We start from the raw sequence: 15,642 nt of genomic DNA, 5'->3' as shown, positions 1-15,642 counted from the left end.
ATGTGGGAGAAACCATCAGAGGAGAAAAGGGTTCTTCAACCCAAGATAAAATTAGGTTTCAGGGAGGATGTTTCTGTCTGCCCAAAGTCAGGGAACTTATGTGCAGGTCTGTGAGGTAGTAAGGGTCTGTTTGGGTTACTTGTGGTCTGATCCACTTACGTTCTTCATCCTCACAAACTCCTATCAAATATCTCTGTTATTTCATCACCTCTGAGGCATCAGACAGCAGATGCATGGAAGTACCTCACTGTATAAAGTGCATGGGCATAACTGCATCTTTATTCCTTTGTTTTTCACCTTGCAGGAAAACAAAAGGATGAAACAGTGTTTGGAAGAAGAGCTTAAATCCAGGAAGGACTTGGAGAAGCTGGTGAGAAGGCTGCTGAAACAGACAGATGAGTGTGGCAGAGAGGACACCGGGCGCAAGTCATCCCTGATCGCTTGAATTCATGGAGAAGCTGCTGGCAGTGATGTGTGACCTCAGGTGTATTTTTGGGAAGTGGAACTGGATCCTTTGCCTCTTCTTGCTCCTTATTTTGTTGGTTTGGGGTATTTTGTTACCAAAAAAAACCCACCAAAAAAACAAAAAAGTCATAGAGAAAAAAAGTTTTTCTTCCATCCAGTAAGGAAATAAAGCAGAAACAATCAATCACAACTGAACCAGTAAGCAAGCAGTCCATGCTTCACAATTCATCTGCAGCAACTAATACCTCATTGTACCTGCTACTGGGAGCAAATACAAACTCTGCTAGTGATTGTTGCTCACAAAGGCTTGGGCAGCAGTTTCCTAGAAGAAGCTTAAGCACTTTTTAATGCTTTCATTCTTTCCAAAAGCACCAGTACCTATTTATTGAATGAAAACATTACTGAGGTGGTATTGAGCAGAAACCAAAAAAAGCACCATGCTCCTCTTTTCAGATAATCACAACTGGGGAAGCTTTTCCCATCCATCTTCTTTTTCCCCATTAGTTGACTGTAGCGAACTAGAGCCCAGCAATACTGTGGTTCCTGTGTGGCCTTGATACTGATTAAAATGTGCAATTAACATGAAGATGTTTGAACTCCTTGGGGGAAGCCAGATCTGGAGCACCTGTCAGAGCGCATAGGAAGGTATTTTGCACAGTGCTGTCTCCTTACAGCTCCTGATTAGCACAACAGGTCACTGCTGTTCTGCCCCCATCCTTTTTCTTATGCATGATGTAGAATTCCTACCCCCTGCTTTGTTTTCACATTGAGTGTCCAGGTATTGTAGGAGATGATAATTTTGCTGTGCATCCTCTTGCAGGACATGCTTTTCTCCATATGAAATGTAAACACTGCTTGACAACAAAAAGCAACCCCAAATGTGCTGGTCCTCTGCTCCCTTCTGCCCACTTCATGCTTTCCATTGCTCTTTCCCAAAGGTTGGGAATGTTGCTAGTGGCCACTTTTCCCCACATTGCCCCCCAGGGACTTTATGCTAGGGAAAAGGAACTTTCTCTTGAGATAGGGAAGGTATTTATGCTTTGACAAAAGCTGGAATGCTCCTGAGGCAAGGATGTGCAACACCCTCACAGATCCTTGCACAGCTCCTTGAACACAGTATACAGGCAACATGCATATGTATCAGCTCTCCTTATCTTATTTGGTGTTATACCCTAGTTTAGAACTGGTGTTTCCTTAGTTCCTTCCTTAACAGCATTATAAAAATAACCTTCTGTTAATTATGTCTTATTTATCTCACAGGGCAGCATGGTCCCAGGGTGTGCAGAGGCACCACAGCTCATTATAGTCACACCATTATGTTGGTTACGAAGGATGTAACAGAGGCAATAATTACAACTCTCTCCTTGCCATTAAAATTCAGCCAGGACATTGCAAACGGTGTTTTAGGAGATACAGACTCCAAAACATCTCAAGGAGTGTAATAAGAAACCCTCTTTAAAGGGTTTCTAGAGCAAATTCTATTTCTAGAGCAAAACAGAGGTCTGGCTACATTTGCCATCCCTAGATCATCCCAGCCAGATGGCAGCTGCCCACATCCCTCCCTGGGCACACAGTTGAGTGATTTGGTCAGCAGTCAAGCCCTGCTGTGCTTCTGAATTGTTTTCCAGGAGTAGGACCTTTGCTGTACTTACTGCTGCTCAGGGAGGCCATGCCCAGACCCCTTGGTACTGCCTGGCCCTGCTGCCTGCTCCAAGCTGGCCTGGGGACTAGGCTGCTGACATGCAGAGCAAACCAAGGGCCACTGACACTCCAGGGAGAGGGTGGAAGTGTGTCCTCGCTGCCCCCAGGCTCAGTTGAAACCCATGCTATGTACATATGCATGTTTGTGAGATGTAATGTGATGGAGGGCACACTGGGACTTTTTGGATCAAGCGTATGTCAAGAGCTAGAAGCCAAAAAAAAGACAAGAAAATAAAATAAAAAGGAAAAGAAGCCATGCCAGATGGACAGCAATGTTTCCATATTTACTTTGTTTACAGTGCTTTGTAAATAGGTTCCAGTGAGTCTGTCTTTAGATGGATGTTGTGTCAGCTGCCTTTCAGTGTATCTTTGTCATGTAGGTTTATTTACTGTAAACTACTTATGCAAGTTCAACTTTTCTAACATGTTTTTATTTTGAAAAATTTTTTAATTGACATTTTCAACAAATAAAGGATAAAAGTCACTTCTTAGTCCTTGGAGCTGCTTCCTGTGTTTCTGCCATGAAAGCAAAGCCAGTGCTTGCTCTGGGCATCACTGATTTCCTCAAAATGCCATGGCAGCATCATACCTCTCTGATTTACTGGTGGAAATACTGGTGTGAAAGGTGATGCTGGCACTTGGAGTGTTGCTCCCATTGTCACCCATACCTGCACCTGGTCCCAGGGCAAGAGATGCATTTCCATCCCTCAGGCCCTACGTGCACTCTGTTCACAAGGATGCTTTATGGAAAACAGACTGCTCTGCTGCACCAGGCAGTTGCTGTAGATAAGTGACTTCCTGCCTGTTTGAGATTTTATTTTTTTTAGTTTGTGTGTGTTTTTTTCTGGCAATTAGGTGTGGTGACAGGATTTCCTTTGGTCTACCACCACTTGGACAAGACGTCTCCTGCAGGCTGGGAGTTTTTTAACTCTTTGGTGGTCTCAGCCCACAGCAGAAGTGGAGGATCAAGGGCAGGAGGGCTGGACCCTCCTCCCTGAAACACAGCCCTCGGAGTAGGAAAAAGAACAAAGGAAAAAAGAAACACTAGCCTTGGGTGCATCACGGAAAAACACCAAAGTCCGAAACTTTAGTTTCGGAGGGCAGGGTTAAATGGGTAATTAGAAAGCCATTCTTCCCTATGGGGGTGGTGAGACCCTAGAACAGGTTACCCAGAGAAGCTGTGGCTGCCCCATCCCTGGAAGGGTTCCAGGCCAATCTAGTATATATATATATATGTAATACATATATATATATATAATATATATATATATATATATATATATATATATATATATATAATAGATATATATATGTGTGTGTGTGTTTGTTTGTTTATTTATTTATATTTATAGTTATTTATTTATTTATTTATTTATTTTTAGTGGGCTCAGTGTGCATTGAACCATGCAAACACCTCTGCCAGCAGATGTCCATGCTGCTGCTTGGGCAGCATTGCTCATCCAGCACCCTCTGTGCCAGTCCTGCTGATGTGCCCTGCAAACTTATTACCCTCTCAACCCCTTAACTCAGAACAAAATTCAGTTTGGAAACACTAAAATCCACAGCCTGAGGACTGGCATAGAGGCCTCACATCAAGGAAAAAAATCAATGTATTGACAACCTTTAAACTTTCCATGGGGAGAGGAAACAGTGCAGCTACGGCAACAGGCAGGGCTGGGGGAGAAGGACACAGCGGAATGGCAGCAATTGCATCTCGTCCCCTCTCACACACTACCTCACATCTGAATCCCATGGGCTATTTTTGGCAAGTCAAGAAACAGAGGCAAGAAACAAAAGCCCTGAGAAAGGCAGCTGTGCGGGCAGGGGTTGGTCAGGCAGCCCACAGCCAGGGAGGTGACAGCTGGCATCTGCTGCCCTTGCTGCAGAATCTATGGACTGGTTTAAAGACTGCTTTTCTCCTCACCTCTTTGTTTTCCTCTACCATGCAATTTGCAGCTTCTGGATCCATGCTCAGTGATCTGGGCTGGGAACCACAGCCCAGCCCAAGGTCTCTGGCAGGTGCTCCTGACCATTGAGGCTGGGGGCTGCAGGAAGCTTCAAAGTGTGCACTGATCACAGTTTCTCCCTGCCTGTGAGGAGCAGGTTTTCTACTCCTCGTTTTTGGCCACACACTCTTCACAGTTCTCTCCTCCCCATTCACTTGCTCCAAGCTGCTCCTAGGCCATGCTAGTTTGCATCATCTTTGGTTTCTTCTGTAGCTCCCACCCACACTCCCACCATGACCGAGCACCTCCACCTCCCCTGTGGAGGTTTGTGGTTCTTCAGACAGCCCAGCACTGCCTCCAGGAGCCTGGCCCACAGGGCTGGCTGTGTTTCAGCATTAACAGGGATGTGGTCAGACCCACACCACCATGGGGCACCCTGGGAGGCAGCAGCTGCCCAGCCACACACACAGCATACGCAGCATCCATCCCTCTGCTCTGAAGCAGAGACATCCCTGCAGGCTCCATGACCTCAAGACAGGCAGGAATAATCATCTTTCAGTCAGGTGTCCTAAATCCCATTAAAACTAGTCCTCACCCCTCTGTTTCATAGCTGAGCTAGGGGCTTCAGCCTTGGCGTCTCACTACTCTCGCAGGACAGGGGTTCTCTGCTTCTGCTGCCAAAATGTCCCAAGTGTTGCCAGGCCCTGGCACCTCAACATGCCCCGAGGAGCATGGTGGAATGGCTGCCCCTGGAGGCTTCTGGGACTGGTTGTCCCCACTGTGACCCCCAGTGGCCCCCCCACTGCCCTCTTGGTCCCCAGACACCAAGCAGGACCCTGTGAAATCTCAGCCTGGGTTTGGGTAGGGTGAGCAGCGTTCAAAACATACAGAGCCACCTATGTCTGAATCCATAAGCTGTATTAATTGTGGGGTGATCAGTGGAAGAAACCCCACACTGTGGAAGGGGGAGCCACAAACCCTGAATTATGCTGCAAAACACAGCATAATGCACAGTCCTCTGGCATTCAGTCTCTCTGGTTACAAATATAAGATGGGTTTAGTTAAATAAATAGTCTTCATATAAGATGTCAGACAAGAATGGTCCATCCCCTAAAAAAGTTAGGTAGTTTTGGAGAACATCCAAAAATTACTTACTAAATTATAGTGAAACCAAACAGTCCCTGAGCTCTATTGATTTTGAAGGGGGCTGTGCTGTGCGCCCAGCTCTGCAATGAGCTGTGCAAAGAATGCCCTTTCTGTCCTACCAGTGGTGGCATTTGGGCACCGTGTTAGGACTAGACCTGCAGCCTCCAGCACAACAAAGCCTAAAGACTGCCCAAATATAGAAGCTCTTCCATTTGCAAACTCCTTGGCATCCAAAATTTTTTCCAAACTTTGACACTCTAAGTGCGACCTCTATAACCAAAAACTCCAGGCTTGTCACATGTGTCATCTTCAAATGTTTTTTAAAATGCAATCTATGTCCCTGTGCTCTGATCACCCTCCCTGCAGACTAAGCTGGAGAATAGGGTTGGGAAGACCCTAGTGTGCAATGTCACCCAGGTGCCCCCTGCCCAAGAGGGCATCTGCACAGTCCTGCTCTCCTGGAGCTCCAGGAAAAATGCCCCTGTGGACAATCCTCACTGAGGACAGTCAGAAGATGCTCTGCATGTACGTCTTGGAGGGAAGAAGAAGTAGGTGGTCCTGCCACCCCCATGGTTTCCTGGTCCTCCTTCTTGGGTAGGAGGGGTCTCAGGAGAAGATGCAGTTCCAGTTTTGATGGTGGTGCCCAGTACCCCTTCCACAGGGTAGCGAAACTGTCCACAGGCAAAGGTTCCTCTGCCTGCAGAGGTGGCAGGAGAGTCTGGTGGACTGACTCAGGTCACCAAGAGCAGACCACCACTAGTGCCCTACTTTCTCTCTGCCTTGAAATCTGCAGTCCTCCCTCAGGCACCAATCACACCGCTGGTGTGGAGAGATTGCCATCAAGTATGAACCCAGCCAAGGCAGTGCCACCCTGAGGAAGCTGGTTGAGTTTCACAGACAGGCATGGATGGAAAAAAGGGGGTTCTCCAGATACAGCTGACAGTTGGGGTGGCAACCTTGTCTCACCAGCAGCTACCATGTAAAGACAGTGCTGGGCGTAATGATTCCTTTAGAGAAGATGTTCCTAAGCCATTTTTTGTTTTCCCATTGATGTTTGTAAGCAGATTGGTGCCAGAGATATGCATGAACCCAGCTTGGCTGAAGTCCCCTGAGCCATCCTACATTTCTAGGAAAGAAACATTGATGGCAGAGTTTGGTAAACAAAGCTCTAATGACATAACAGGGGCATCAACCCTGCCAGGAATGTGGGGTGGGGTGGACCCAGATACACAACACCAGCATGTACCAAATCACTGACTGCGAAAGAATAAAAACTGAAAGCAAATAATAACAGGTTCAAACTTTGTTCCATTTGTGTTTTCAGGGCCCCTTGGCCCTCATTAATAAATAACAAAATATACAAATTAAGAAATAAGAAAAACAGAGAGGCAGAGGAACATAAATAAGGGGAAAAGGGAAAGGCACTTTGCTCAAGAAAGTTGGGCTGGATTCCCAGCTCGGGACAGCCCTTTCCTCACTACAGCTTGAAGATGCCAAAGTAGGTGTTGCCGTGGCTGTACCTCACTTTTGTGGAGTCTGTCACATTGACAAAGACCATGTCATCTTCCCGGAGGTTGAAGACGCCTCCCACACGGATGGACTGGAGTCCACAGAGGGTCTTCAAGTGTTCTTCTTCATATGTCTTCAAAGAGGTCTGTGTCTTTTGTCCTTTCAGCAAGAGCCGGTCCTCTTCCTTGGGGATATGTAAATAAATATAGAGGGTGAAGGGTGCCAAAGACACTTCCGTGGTGCAGAAGCTGACTTGGGAGTAGATGTAGTAGAGCCCTGCTTCCTTCACCTTCAGTTTCCCCTCCTTGTTGGATATCAAGCTGTTTGTGGGGCCATACATTGTCTCCCTCCACTCCAGCACTGTAGGGAGAGAGCATGGCAGGTGAGCTCAGAGGAGACTTCCAGTTTGGCAGGCTGATTTGGGGGGACACCCACAGACACCTGGCCTCAAAGCCTCTGTCTGTGGGGCGCAGTTAGTGGGGTACCCAGCCCAGGACACCATCCCCAGCCCAGGGGAGCAGGGACCCTTCCCCAAGGCCAGAGCAGATTCAACCCATGTTGCTGATCACTGGCTTTGTCAGCCTTGACTGGATATGTGAGTGGAGGTACATTTAGCTTCCTTCATCCAGCCAAGTGGAAAATGTTAGGGAGGAGGATTGCCTGTACCACAACAGACCAAACACTATGTCACTTCCATTTGCTGCCTTCATGGACTTCAGTGGGACACCCTCCAAGCCCTCAGAGCATTAGCAAGATATGTTGCAACTCTGCTCTTCAGAGCCTCCCATCCCAGTTTTTCCAGGCTGGGGGCTGCTTTTCCTCTACAGTCCTTCCTCCTCTTGGCCTCTGGAGATGGCAAGGCTTTACCAAGGAAGTACAAAAATCAACATTGCACAGTTGCTATCCCTACCTAAGTGCAGAGCTACAAGGGCTTAGCACAGTGAGTGCTGTTTCCCATTACCAGGACCATGGCACACACAGATCAGGTGATGCCATAGATTTTGGGGCACTTTTGGTGTCATCACAGCAGCTCACGTGGTTAGTGCAGATAAGCCTATACAGAGACCTGGAAGCCATGGCTGTAGGGGCTGAGCTCAGCTATGACCTCTGGAATTTGGACGTCTGCTTTCCTCAGCCTACAGAGACACCTGGAAGAGCAGCCAGGGAGAGCAACTTGGCTCCAAGGGGAATAATGGGTTCAACTACCCCAGCCCAGAGACAGTGTGCCATGGGTAGTCCTGGAGAAGCCACACAGCCCATGGGCCCTGACCAAGCATCCCACAGGGACATTTCCCCACACAGAGCTGAGCTCCAGGCAACTGCTGCTCTCTGGACCCTGCTTAATAGGCTCAACAAGTGTTTGAGCAGGGAGTTTTAAAATACAGTGAGTTTCTCACTTCTCTGATCTTATCTAACACTAAGCTTTCCACAGGTAGACTGAGCACTGGGTGAAATGCTGCATCAGACACGGAAAGAGCAGTTGCCGGTTACTGTCAGTTACTCCAGAATTAAATCAGAAGTGTTTAGATTGTGAAATCCTCGCCAGATGGAGTGACTGACCTTGCAAGCTCATACTCACTTTGGTAATCCTTGCTGTTGTGGGAAGTCCCTTAGCTAAGGCTAAGCCAAGGCATAGAGCAGCAAGAGCAACCACAGACGATACAGTGGGATGCACAAATGCAAAAGGACTCAGGTGTTTCTCTCAAACCTGATGTGGCCATGGCTGTGAATAATTGCACCTTGACTAAACCAGTTTGGAGCCCTATGTTGCTACTGTAAAGCCCTCAGCCAGTCCATCTTACTACCAGGAGCACTACGGGTGAGAAGAGGATTAAATAAGCAGACACAAATGCAAGCAGAGCCCTCCAGCAGCAGCCACCCTAGCAAGAGATGGCCAGGAGAGCAAAAAGATCTATTTTAAGAACAAAAGAAAAGTGGGAGGTAGCTTTCCTTAAATACAAAGCTAAAAAGTTTTCCACTCATAAAAAACACTTGTAAGATTAGGCGCTTGTGGGGCATTTCTAGGAAGGGCACACATAGGGCTACTGAGGGCAGTTGCGATGTGTGAGCCCCACATGGCACAGGTGCACGTGGCGATGTGACCACTGGGGGGTTTGCTGTGTTTTGGGAACACACTTTTGTGCTGGAGTTGTTCTGTCCTGTTCCCCGCCCTTAGAGAGCCGCAGGGCAGGACTGGGAATGCACACCGCTGTGTCCCTCTGGCTCCCTGGTCAAGGTAGGACCAAGTGAGTCTGTCTTACCTGAGCCTGCCTTGTTGCTCTGCTGACCCGCCAGGTGAACTGCAATTGGCTCCCTCTTATCTGCTGCAATTTAGAAAGGCCAGTGTTATTGATGCCTTGGCATTCACTGTTTCCCCAGCGCTCCTCTGCAGGGACTGTAGCACCTTCCACCCTTAATGTTTCTCTGCAGGCCAAGACATCATCTCCAGATTCCACCCCTAGTCCAGAGTGAGGCAGGACTCCACTAAGCAAAGACCTACAGGTGCCTCTGAGGTAAAGCCTCTGATGGATGAAGCCTGTGGAGGAGAAGGTGCCACCTCGCCCGCCCTTGGAACAGGACCTGGATGCGCCCACACCTCACCTGCCACAGATGTCTCATTCCTGTGCGTCAAATGGGGATGCTCATGGTGCTCAGGACCTGTGATGTAAAAAGGCCACATATTTAATTTTGGGCTCAATTTCAACAACTTCAGACTGTCTACTCTGGCACCCAGAAACGCCTGCCTTGGGGAGACAGCCATGCTCAGTGTTCCCCTCTGCCAGCCTACACCGAGCTCAGTCCTACACCCATGGGGATGCTCCAAACCCCAACCCATCTCCTGCCTCCACACCATGCCCTGAGAAACTCATGGGCTGTAGAAGAAAACCCCTTCCCAGGCCACGGAGCTCCTCCTGCCCCAACAAGCCATGAGTGCACACCAGGAAACTCACCTCTCTGCATTTCAAACTTGGCCTGCTCCTTGGGGGGTCTGTCCTGTTACAACAGCAAAAATATATGGGTTTTTTCAAAATCAATGATTTTGAAAGTTTCTGTATAAAAGATGCTCTGGTCATTGCTGAGGTTGGTGATATTTGGCTCCAACAGCCCTGTCATCTCGTGACAGAGGCTATCTGAAACCAGAGAGCCCCTCTTGTACGTTCCCCAGCTTCACACATGACCATGGGCTGTTTGCAGCAGGGAGTTTATAGTGTTTATGGTCTTAGGTTTTATTCAATTAAAATTATGGGCAAAGTTTACTGAAAACAGTAAGATAAACAAACAAGAAAAATCTCCTTTTCATGTGGGAGAGCCATGATGCAAGTGCTACCAATGTACATCCCAGCCCTGCAGTTGGGGCTTTCAGGACTGCTGAACACAGCCTACCTCAGATATAATTTTTGGTGGTCTGTTTGGTACTGTTGCAAAACTGAAGATTTAGCTGAGGCAGATTTAGCTGAGGCATTTATTATCATCAGGCAATGACAATGAGGAAGAAATGTTCCTCTCCTGTCTACTCCAGCCAGCACAGCCACTCCTAAGCAGTGAATTCAGGGCTGAGCAGGATGAGAGCACCTCATTGCTATGCACGTTGCAATGCAAATTGGCTCTTCTCCATCCAAACGTGAAGAGCCTGCTCCAACTAGAGATGCCATCCCTGAGTCCATGGGGTGACAATTTGCATAGCACCCTCATGCTCCTCCTCACTGGTTGCCAGGAGCTGTTTCCTGGCCCAAGCCTTGACACCTGGGCAAAGTGGGTGGAAATGTGTACCCTGTGGCAGGTGGCCACAAGCATCCTCACAGCCACCCAGCACAGGACTGGAGCAAGGTGCCAGATGGCAGAAAATCAGTTCTTTTCAGACTGGAATCAGGGAGAAGTGCCAAGGTGGCTGTAGCTCCATCCTGCCCACCACAAGCCACAAACACACCTGAATGTTGCAGCTGAATGTGCTCTGATCAAGAGCATTTTAGGAAAAAAAATCAATGAGATTTCTCAATAATATCAATGTAGTGTAAAAAGAATACAGTATAAAAAAGGGCATGTGCTACACAGCCTAAAAGTAAAGGACACCCATGGTTTAAAAAAAAAAAAAACCTTGGGGTGAAGCTCTGTGTTTGATTGGGAGCCCCTCTCCTTCTTCAGTGGGATCTTTATCCACCCAACAGCATGTACCTTGCGCTGGATGTTCTGGAAGCCCTTTATAATCTTTTCACAGTCCAATAATGTTGACTTCTGACCTTCTGCTCTCTGACATTTCTGTACTTTCTTCAGGAAGATGTAATCTTCATTTAAGCTCAACACCTCTTCCATCTGCCAACAGAGGAGAGAAGGGAGGGTCAATGGGATGTTAATAGGAAACCTGCAACAGCTGGCAGCAGAGCCATGCTGCATTTCTACCAGCAATAAATCCAGCCTGGGAAGCTCAGGGTTGGATGTTCAGCACTGGGATGAAGCAGGCAGACAAACCATGGGCAGCAAGAGCTCCCACCAGACACCCAACACAGCATCTGTGCCCTCATCCACTGGGAATTGAACCCATGGAGCTCACCCTGAATGACAATGCTAGGTGACAGGAGGATGGCTCAGGATCTGTGGGATTCACATTCTCTGAACCTGAGAGAAGCAGTGAGAGAAGCAGAGAAAAGAAAGAAAACACCAATTCTTATCTCAATTGCTCCGCCTCTTGCTGTTCACAAGTGGAATGCATTATGGAAGATTGTTTACCTGAAGGAAATTGGTAATTGGATTCTGGTGTGAGTGCTTTGATTCATTGACATATTGAATCCGTGTGTGTGTGTCAGGGCTGTTGGTAGACAGTCACAAGATTCTGTGCAGTTGAGTTGAGTGCTTTGTGCAGATTCAGTTTAGGTGTAATGTAATATAGAGTAATGTAGTATAATAAAGTAATTAATTAGCCTTCTGATAAGTTGGAGTCCTCCTCGTCATTTCTTGCCTTCGTTGGGCTTGCCCCGCTTTTCCGACAAGGATCTATCTTCTATCACCTTGATAATTAATTTAAATGTCCATCTCTAACTTTTCCTAAAGAAATCCCAGTGGGTGGCTCAGGGGCTTGGGCTTTGCAAATCCTTCCCCAATGGCCTCAGCAGGCAGTTGGGATGCTCACTCAGCCCCTCACTGCCCTGTCCACTCAGAGGGGTTTTAAATTTTTTCTACTCGCTTATTGACTAAAAGCGTTGCCAGCAAAACAAAACAACATGTAGGTTGGGGCTGAATTGTGCCAAGATCTTCAGATTTAAACAAAAATAAAATCAGAAAGCCAATAAGAAAATTATTAAATGCATCCAAATACTGATTTTTATATTTACACCTGTTTGGTTTTTTGTTGATTTTTTTGTTCCTTGTAGAAACCTAACATTCAGTTAAGTGGTAAAGAGGAAGTTCAGCTGGACATGAAGACATACAGCTGGGCAGAGAGCCCAGCACAGGTAGCAGTAAGATATGGAAGATCAGATTTGAAGCCCTGCCACAAGCTCTGAAGACAACTGAAATCTTCTTGCCACCTGTGACTGCATTTCAGCTGCCTCTGATCCTCAGCCATGTCCCCCTGTAGTCACATTTCCCTCTGCCAGAAACCCCCCTACGCATTCCTTCATGAGAGCCTGCAACCTCCGTGCAGTGAAGTCCCCTTCCAGCCCTCTGATATTAAAGCCCCTCTAGCTCAACATTGTTCTCCACCCTTGTAGATCAGAAACCACACATCCAAATTTCAGTTTAAGTAGAAACAACACATGTAAAAATCAGTAACATCCACCTTATCAGTGTATCAGGTAAGAAACATGCATTCTGGGTTTTAGGCACATATTTCTTTAGCTGGCAGTCATTTCTCGCTTGAAGGAAAGTAGATTTAGATTGGTGATTTTAGGCATCATGCAGTGCAGCTGCAGCCATACCAACCTCAAAAACAGCTTTCTGGACTTTAACTTTTTGGTAAATATTGTCTCAAGTTGGCACAGGATCACTAGTACTGTGTACCTTCAAAAATGGAGGAAGTACTAGGGTCCAGTCTTTTCTTCCCTAAACTGCAAGACAGCATCTGAAGTGAGATGTTGATAAAATCACTGAAAAATGAAAAAAAAATTTATTTCTGGACCTTTCATTCTCTCAGTTAATGTCACAGTGCTAATAAGGGCTACAAAATCAGAAAAACCACCACCAGCCTAAAACAGCCACTTGCATGTCTAAACCACACCCTCTTGTCCTCAGACTAGCCATCAGCTAGCAGATTTATTCTAAGTGTCTCTTGGTGATTGGTCATTCTCTTTTTGTTAGCAAGGGGAACAGATCTCCCACATGAGTCTCATGGCAAATTAAAGCAGAAATGAGAACATGGGTGTGATAAATGATACTGCTGCCTCCATCCAGTGGTCAGCACCATTTTCCACCATGTTCATCCTCCTGGTGAGCTGATCTCACCAGACCTGAAGTCATAGCATGCCAGCAATCCAGCACAGACAGAGACAACTTTCTCTCTCTGCTTACCTTATCCATCTTCATGTGAAGATACAAACAGAAGAGCACTGTCCCGATGGTCTGCACTACAATAAATACAGTGAGGAAGCCCATGAACATTTTCATGGTGCCAGGAGATGTGCTGCTGATGGGACGGGGTGCCTCAGGGCCATAGGGTTCGTTCATCCTCTGTGCACGTTGCTGGGGCTCCTCCAAATGCGCTGCTTGCAAGTAGCATGAGAACTGTTGAGCGAGCACCTGCTGCTCAGGGGATACAGGGTACAGCAACCTACACTTCCTGGAAAAAGCTTTTCGTAGTGGGTAGGTTTGTTCACTACCATCTCCCAGAACAAAAAACAACAAAAAAGTTGCTTAGACTTTCTTCTCTGTTGCACTTCCATGCTTTTTCCTACTGTTCTACCAGAAACAGAGAAAGATGCTTGTTTTCTATATTCATATCTGCCCTTGAATCACTCAAAAATATTCCCTGGTGTTTTTTGGTTTTTTTTTTTTTTTTTTTTTACTGCTGTGGATGAAAGTTCTGTGGCAAGTTGCCTTAAAAGAAGCGTACACTGAATACAAGTACAGAGCTGCTGAGCAGTATTGTGGGCTGCCAGTGGCTGGGAAGCACTCGGAAATTTGGTTGTTTTTCAAAAGGGGAAGAATGGCTTTTTCCTTTTGATTTCCTCTAAGGATGATTTCTGCAGTGAAGATGTTTGGCTGAGGCAGGGGGGTTGTGCTGGTTTCTGCTTTCCCTTGTGCTACCCCTGGATGATGTCTCTGCCTAGGTAGGCTGGATGATCTGGGAGAAAGGACCATCTGTACGGACACTGTAACCCTGGTGTGGGTACAGCTTTCATGCTCCTCAGCAGACAATGGGACTTCAAGCTTGCTGCTTGCCTGTAAGTCTGGAGAGACAAGTTTTAGGCAGCTTTCTTGATACCCTAGTGAGGTGCTCACCCTGTACCCAAGGGCACAAACCATCTCATACCCTGCCCCCCCTTGTCCCTGTTACCTGTATCTATGTACCTAGGCATGAAAAGGGCTGTTGGGAATGCCAGACACTCCAGCCAGCTTCTGACCTCTCAGCATCACTGCCATGCAACTTTGAGAAACCCCTGTCCCCTCTACACCTTGACCCCTCTCAAGTTGGCTGCAGGGAGGTGAGGTCTGCCCCCCAGCTCTTCAGGATTCCAACATTCTTGAGTACATGTAGCACTGCTAAAATAATATACCAAGTAAATACCAGGGGATCCTCATTGCTTGCAACAGGGGACAGACCTAATTTTCTCCATGTAAAGAGAATAAATGCAGGGGTTAGTTGGGATGCAGAGGAGGGGGGCTGCAAGAATATATTGAGGAGGACTGGAGCACTGGTTTGAAGGCTTCATCAACCATCATGTAGAGTTGTTTTGAAAATGGTATGCTAGAGGAGATGTTCTTATCAGACATGCACACAGCTAATACAGGGTTGGATCCTGTTGGCGGGGGGCGCTGAACAGGTCGTGCTTGCCAGCAGCCCCAGGAGAGAAGGGTATACAGTGCTTTTGGGGCTGCCTAGAGCATTGCAGGATGGAGTCCAGCATCTGCTTTTCCTATCTGCCGTCTCTCCCGCATCCTGCCCTGTGTGGTTAAAGTGTTGTGAGCTGCAAATGCAATTGCTAACAAAGCAATTGGTAACAAAGCGCAAACGCCTCTGCAACTGAATCAGGGTTTGACCTTAGCAGGTCACTGTGTTCCTAAATATAACATCCTAATCACAAGAGTGGGATGGCTCCAGGGTCTTTGTGGGCAGCATGTGGACAGAGGATGCCTCAGGGTTGAGGCCCTGGCTGGTGCTTTGGAGTCATGTAACCCTTCAGCTTGTCAGGCCTGTCACACCTCTGCAGTGAGGGGTAGGGCTCATCCTTTAGGAAGAGGCTGCTAGCTCCGAGGTCAGCTTCCCTTTTGCCTCCTAGGGGAGAGAGTAGCCGCTGAAGTCCCTCCCCTTGAGTGCCTGTACTGAGGGCTGCCCGCACACCCTGACCATCCAAGGGCTGCCTTGCTGCTCAGCTCACCAGGGCTTTCCAGTCTCCTCAGGAGTGTGCTCCCAGTGGCAAGAAGGCGACCTAAACAGTGCTGAGGATACGTTAGTTGTGTCCCCAAAGAGGGTCTCTTCAGCATCACTGAGCTTTGGACCTGGTCCCTCAGGCTTGCAGCTCTGCAGTGCAGAGGACCAAGCCCATGCACAACCTGGGGCCACTGCCAAGTGCCTGATTTTATTTCTTTTTGTCTTAAAATTTCCATTATCTTTGGAAAGGCCAAGCCTGATCTCCTCTCAGGCATCTGGTCTGATATCAAGCTCCCGCATACTGTCCCTATGATGGCAAGTTTGCCACAGGCAGAAAGCCATTTGAAAATCCCC

The 15,642-nt window shown here is 47.4% G+C and overlaps 2 protein-coding genes across 10 annotated transcripts in view; one reads left to right on the top strand and one right to left on the bottom strand.

Annotated features, from left to right (window-relative positions):
- ARHGEF6 (Rac/Cdc42 guanine nucleotide exchange factor 6) overlaps positions 1-2,657 on the top strand; it is a 39,206-nt gene extending 36,549 nt beyond the window's left edge. For 2 of the 4 annotated variants that reach the window (XM_038122651.1, XM_038122649.1), the window contains one exon: positions 305-2,657. In XM_038122651.1, the coding sequence (XP_037978579.1) occupies positions 305-445 (141 nt within the window). In that variant the 3' untranslated portion in view covers positions 446-2,657. The remainder of the gene's footprint in view (positions 1-304) is intronic. The other 2 variants (XM_038122650.1, XM_038122652.1) reach the window with 1 other exon arrangement.
- An 844-nt stretch (positions 2,658-3,501) lies between these two features.
- Positions 3,502-13,579, bottom strand: CD40LG (CD40 ligand). Of its 6 annotated transcripts, none has more exons than XM_038123138.1 (7): positions 13,269-13,400; positions 11,317-11,381; positions 10,863-11,078; positions 9,719-9,761; positions 9,369-9,425; positions 9,029-9,091; positions 3,502-7,127 (listed from the first exon to the last, which is right to left on the bottom strand). In XM_038123138.1, exons 3-7 carry the CDS (start codon positions 11,076-11,078, stop codon positions 6,736-6,738), a joined length of 771 nt encoding a protein of 256 aa, XP_037979066.1. In that variant the 5' UTR covers positions 11,317-11,381; positions 13,269-13,400; the 3' UTR covers positions 3,502-6,735. The 6 variants fall into 6 exon arrangements, with proteins under 6 accessions (XP_037979066.1, XP_037979065.1, XP_037979061.1 ...); XM_038123137.1 differs by lacking the exon at positions 11,317-11,381 and adding an exon at positions 12,762-12,847 and having other exon boundaries at positions 13,269-13,396; XM_038123133.1 differs by lacking the exon at positions 11,317-11,381 and having other exon boundaries at positions 13,269-13,576.
- Positions 13,580-15,642: the final 2,063 nt, after the last annotated feature.

Source organism: Motacilla alba, chromosome 4A, assembly GCF_015832195.1.
Source record: "Motacilla alba alba isolate MOTALB_02 chromosome 4A, Motacilla_alba_V1.0_pri, whole genome shotgun sequence".
NCBI lineage: Eukaryota > Metazoa > Chordata > Aves > Passeriformes > Motacillidae > Motacilla > Motacilla alba.
The sequence above is the reverse complement of the archived record's forward strand: the minus strand, read 5'-3'. Positions and strand labels throughout refer to the sequence as shown.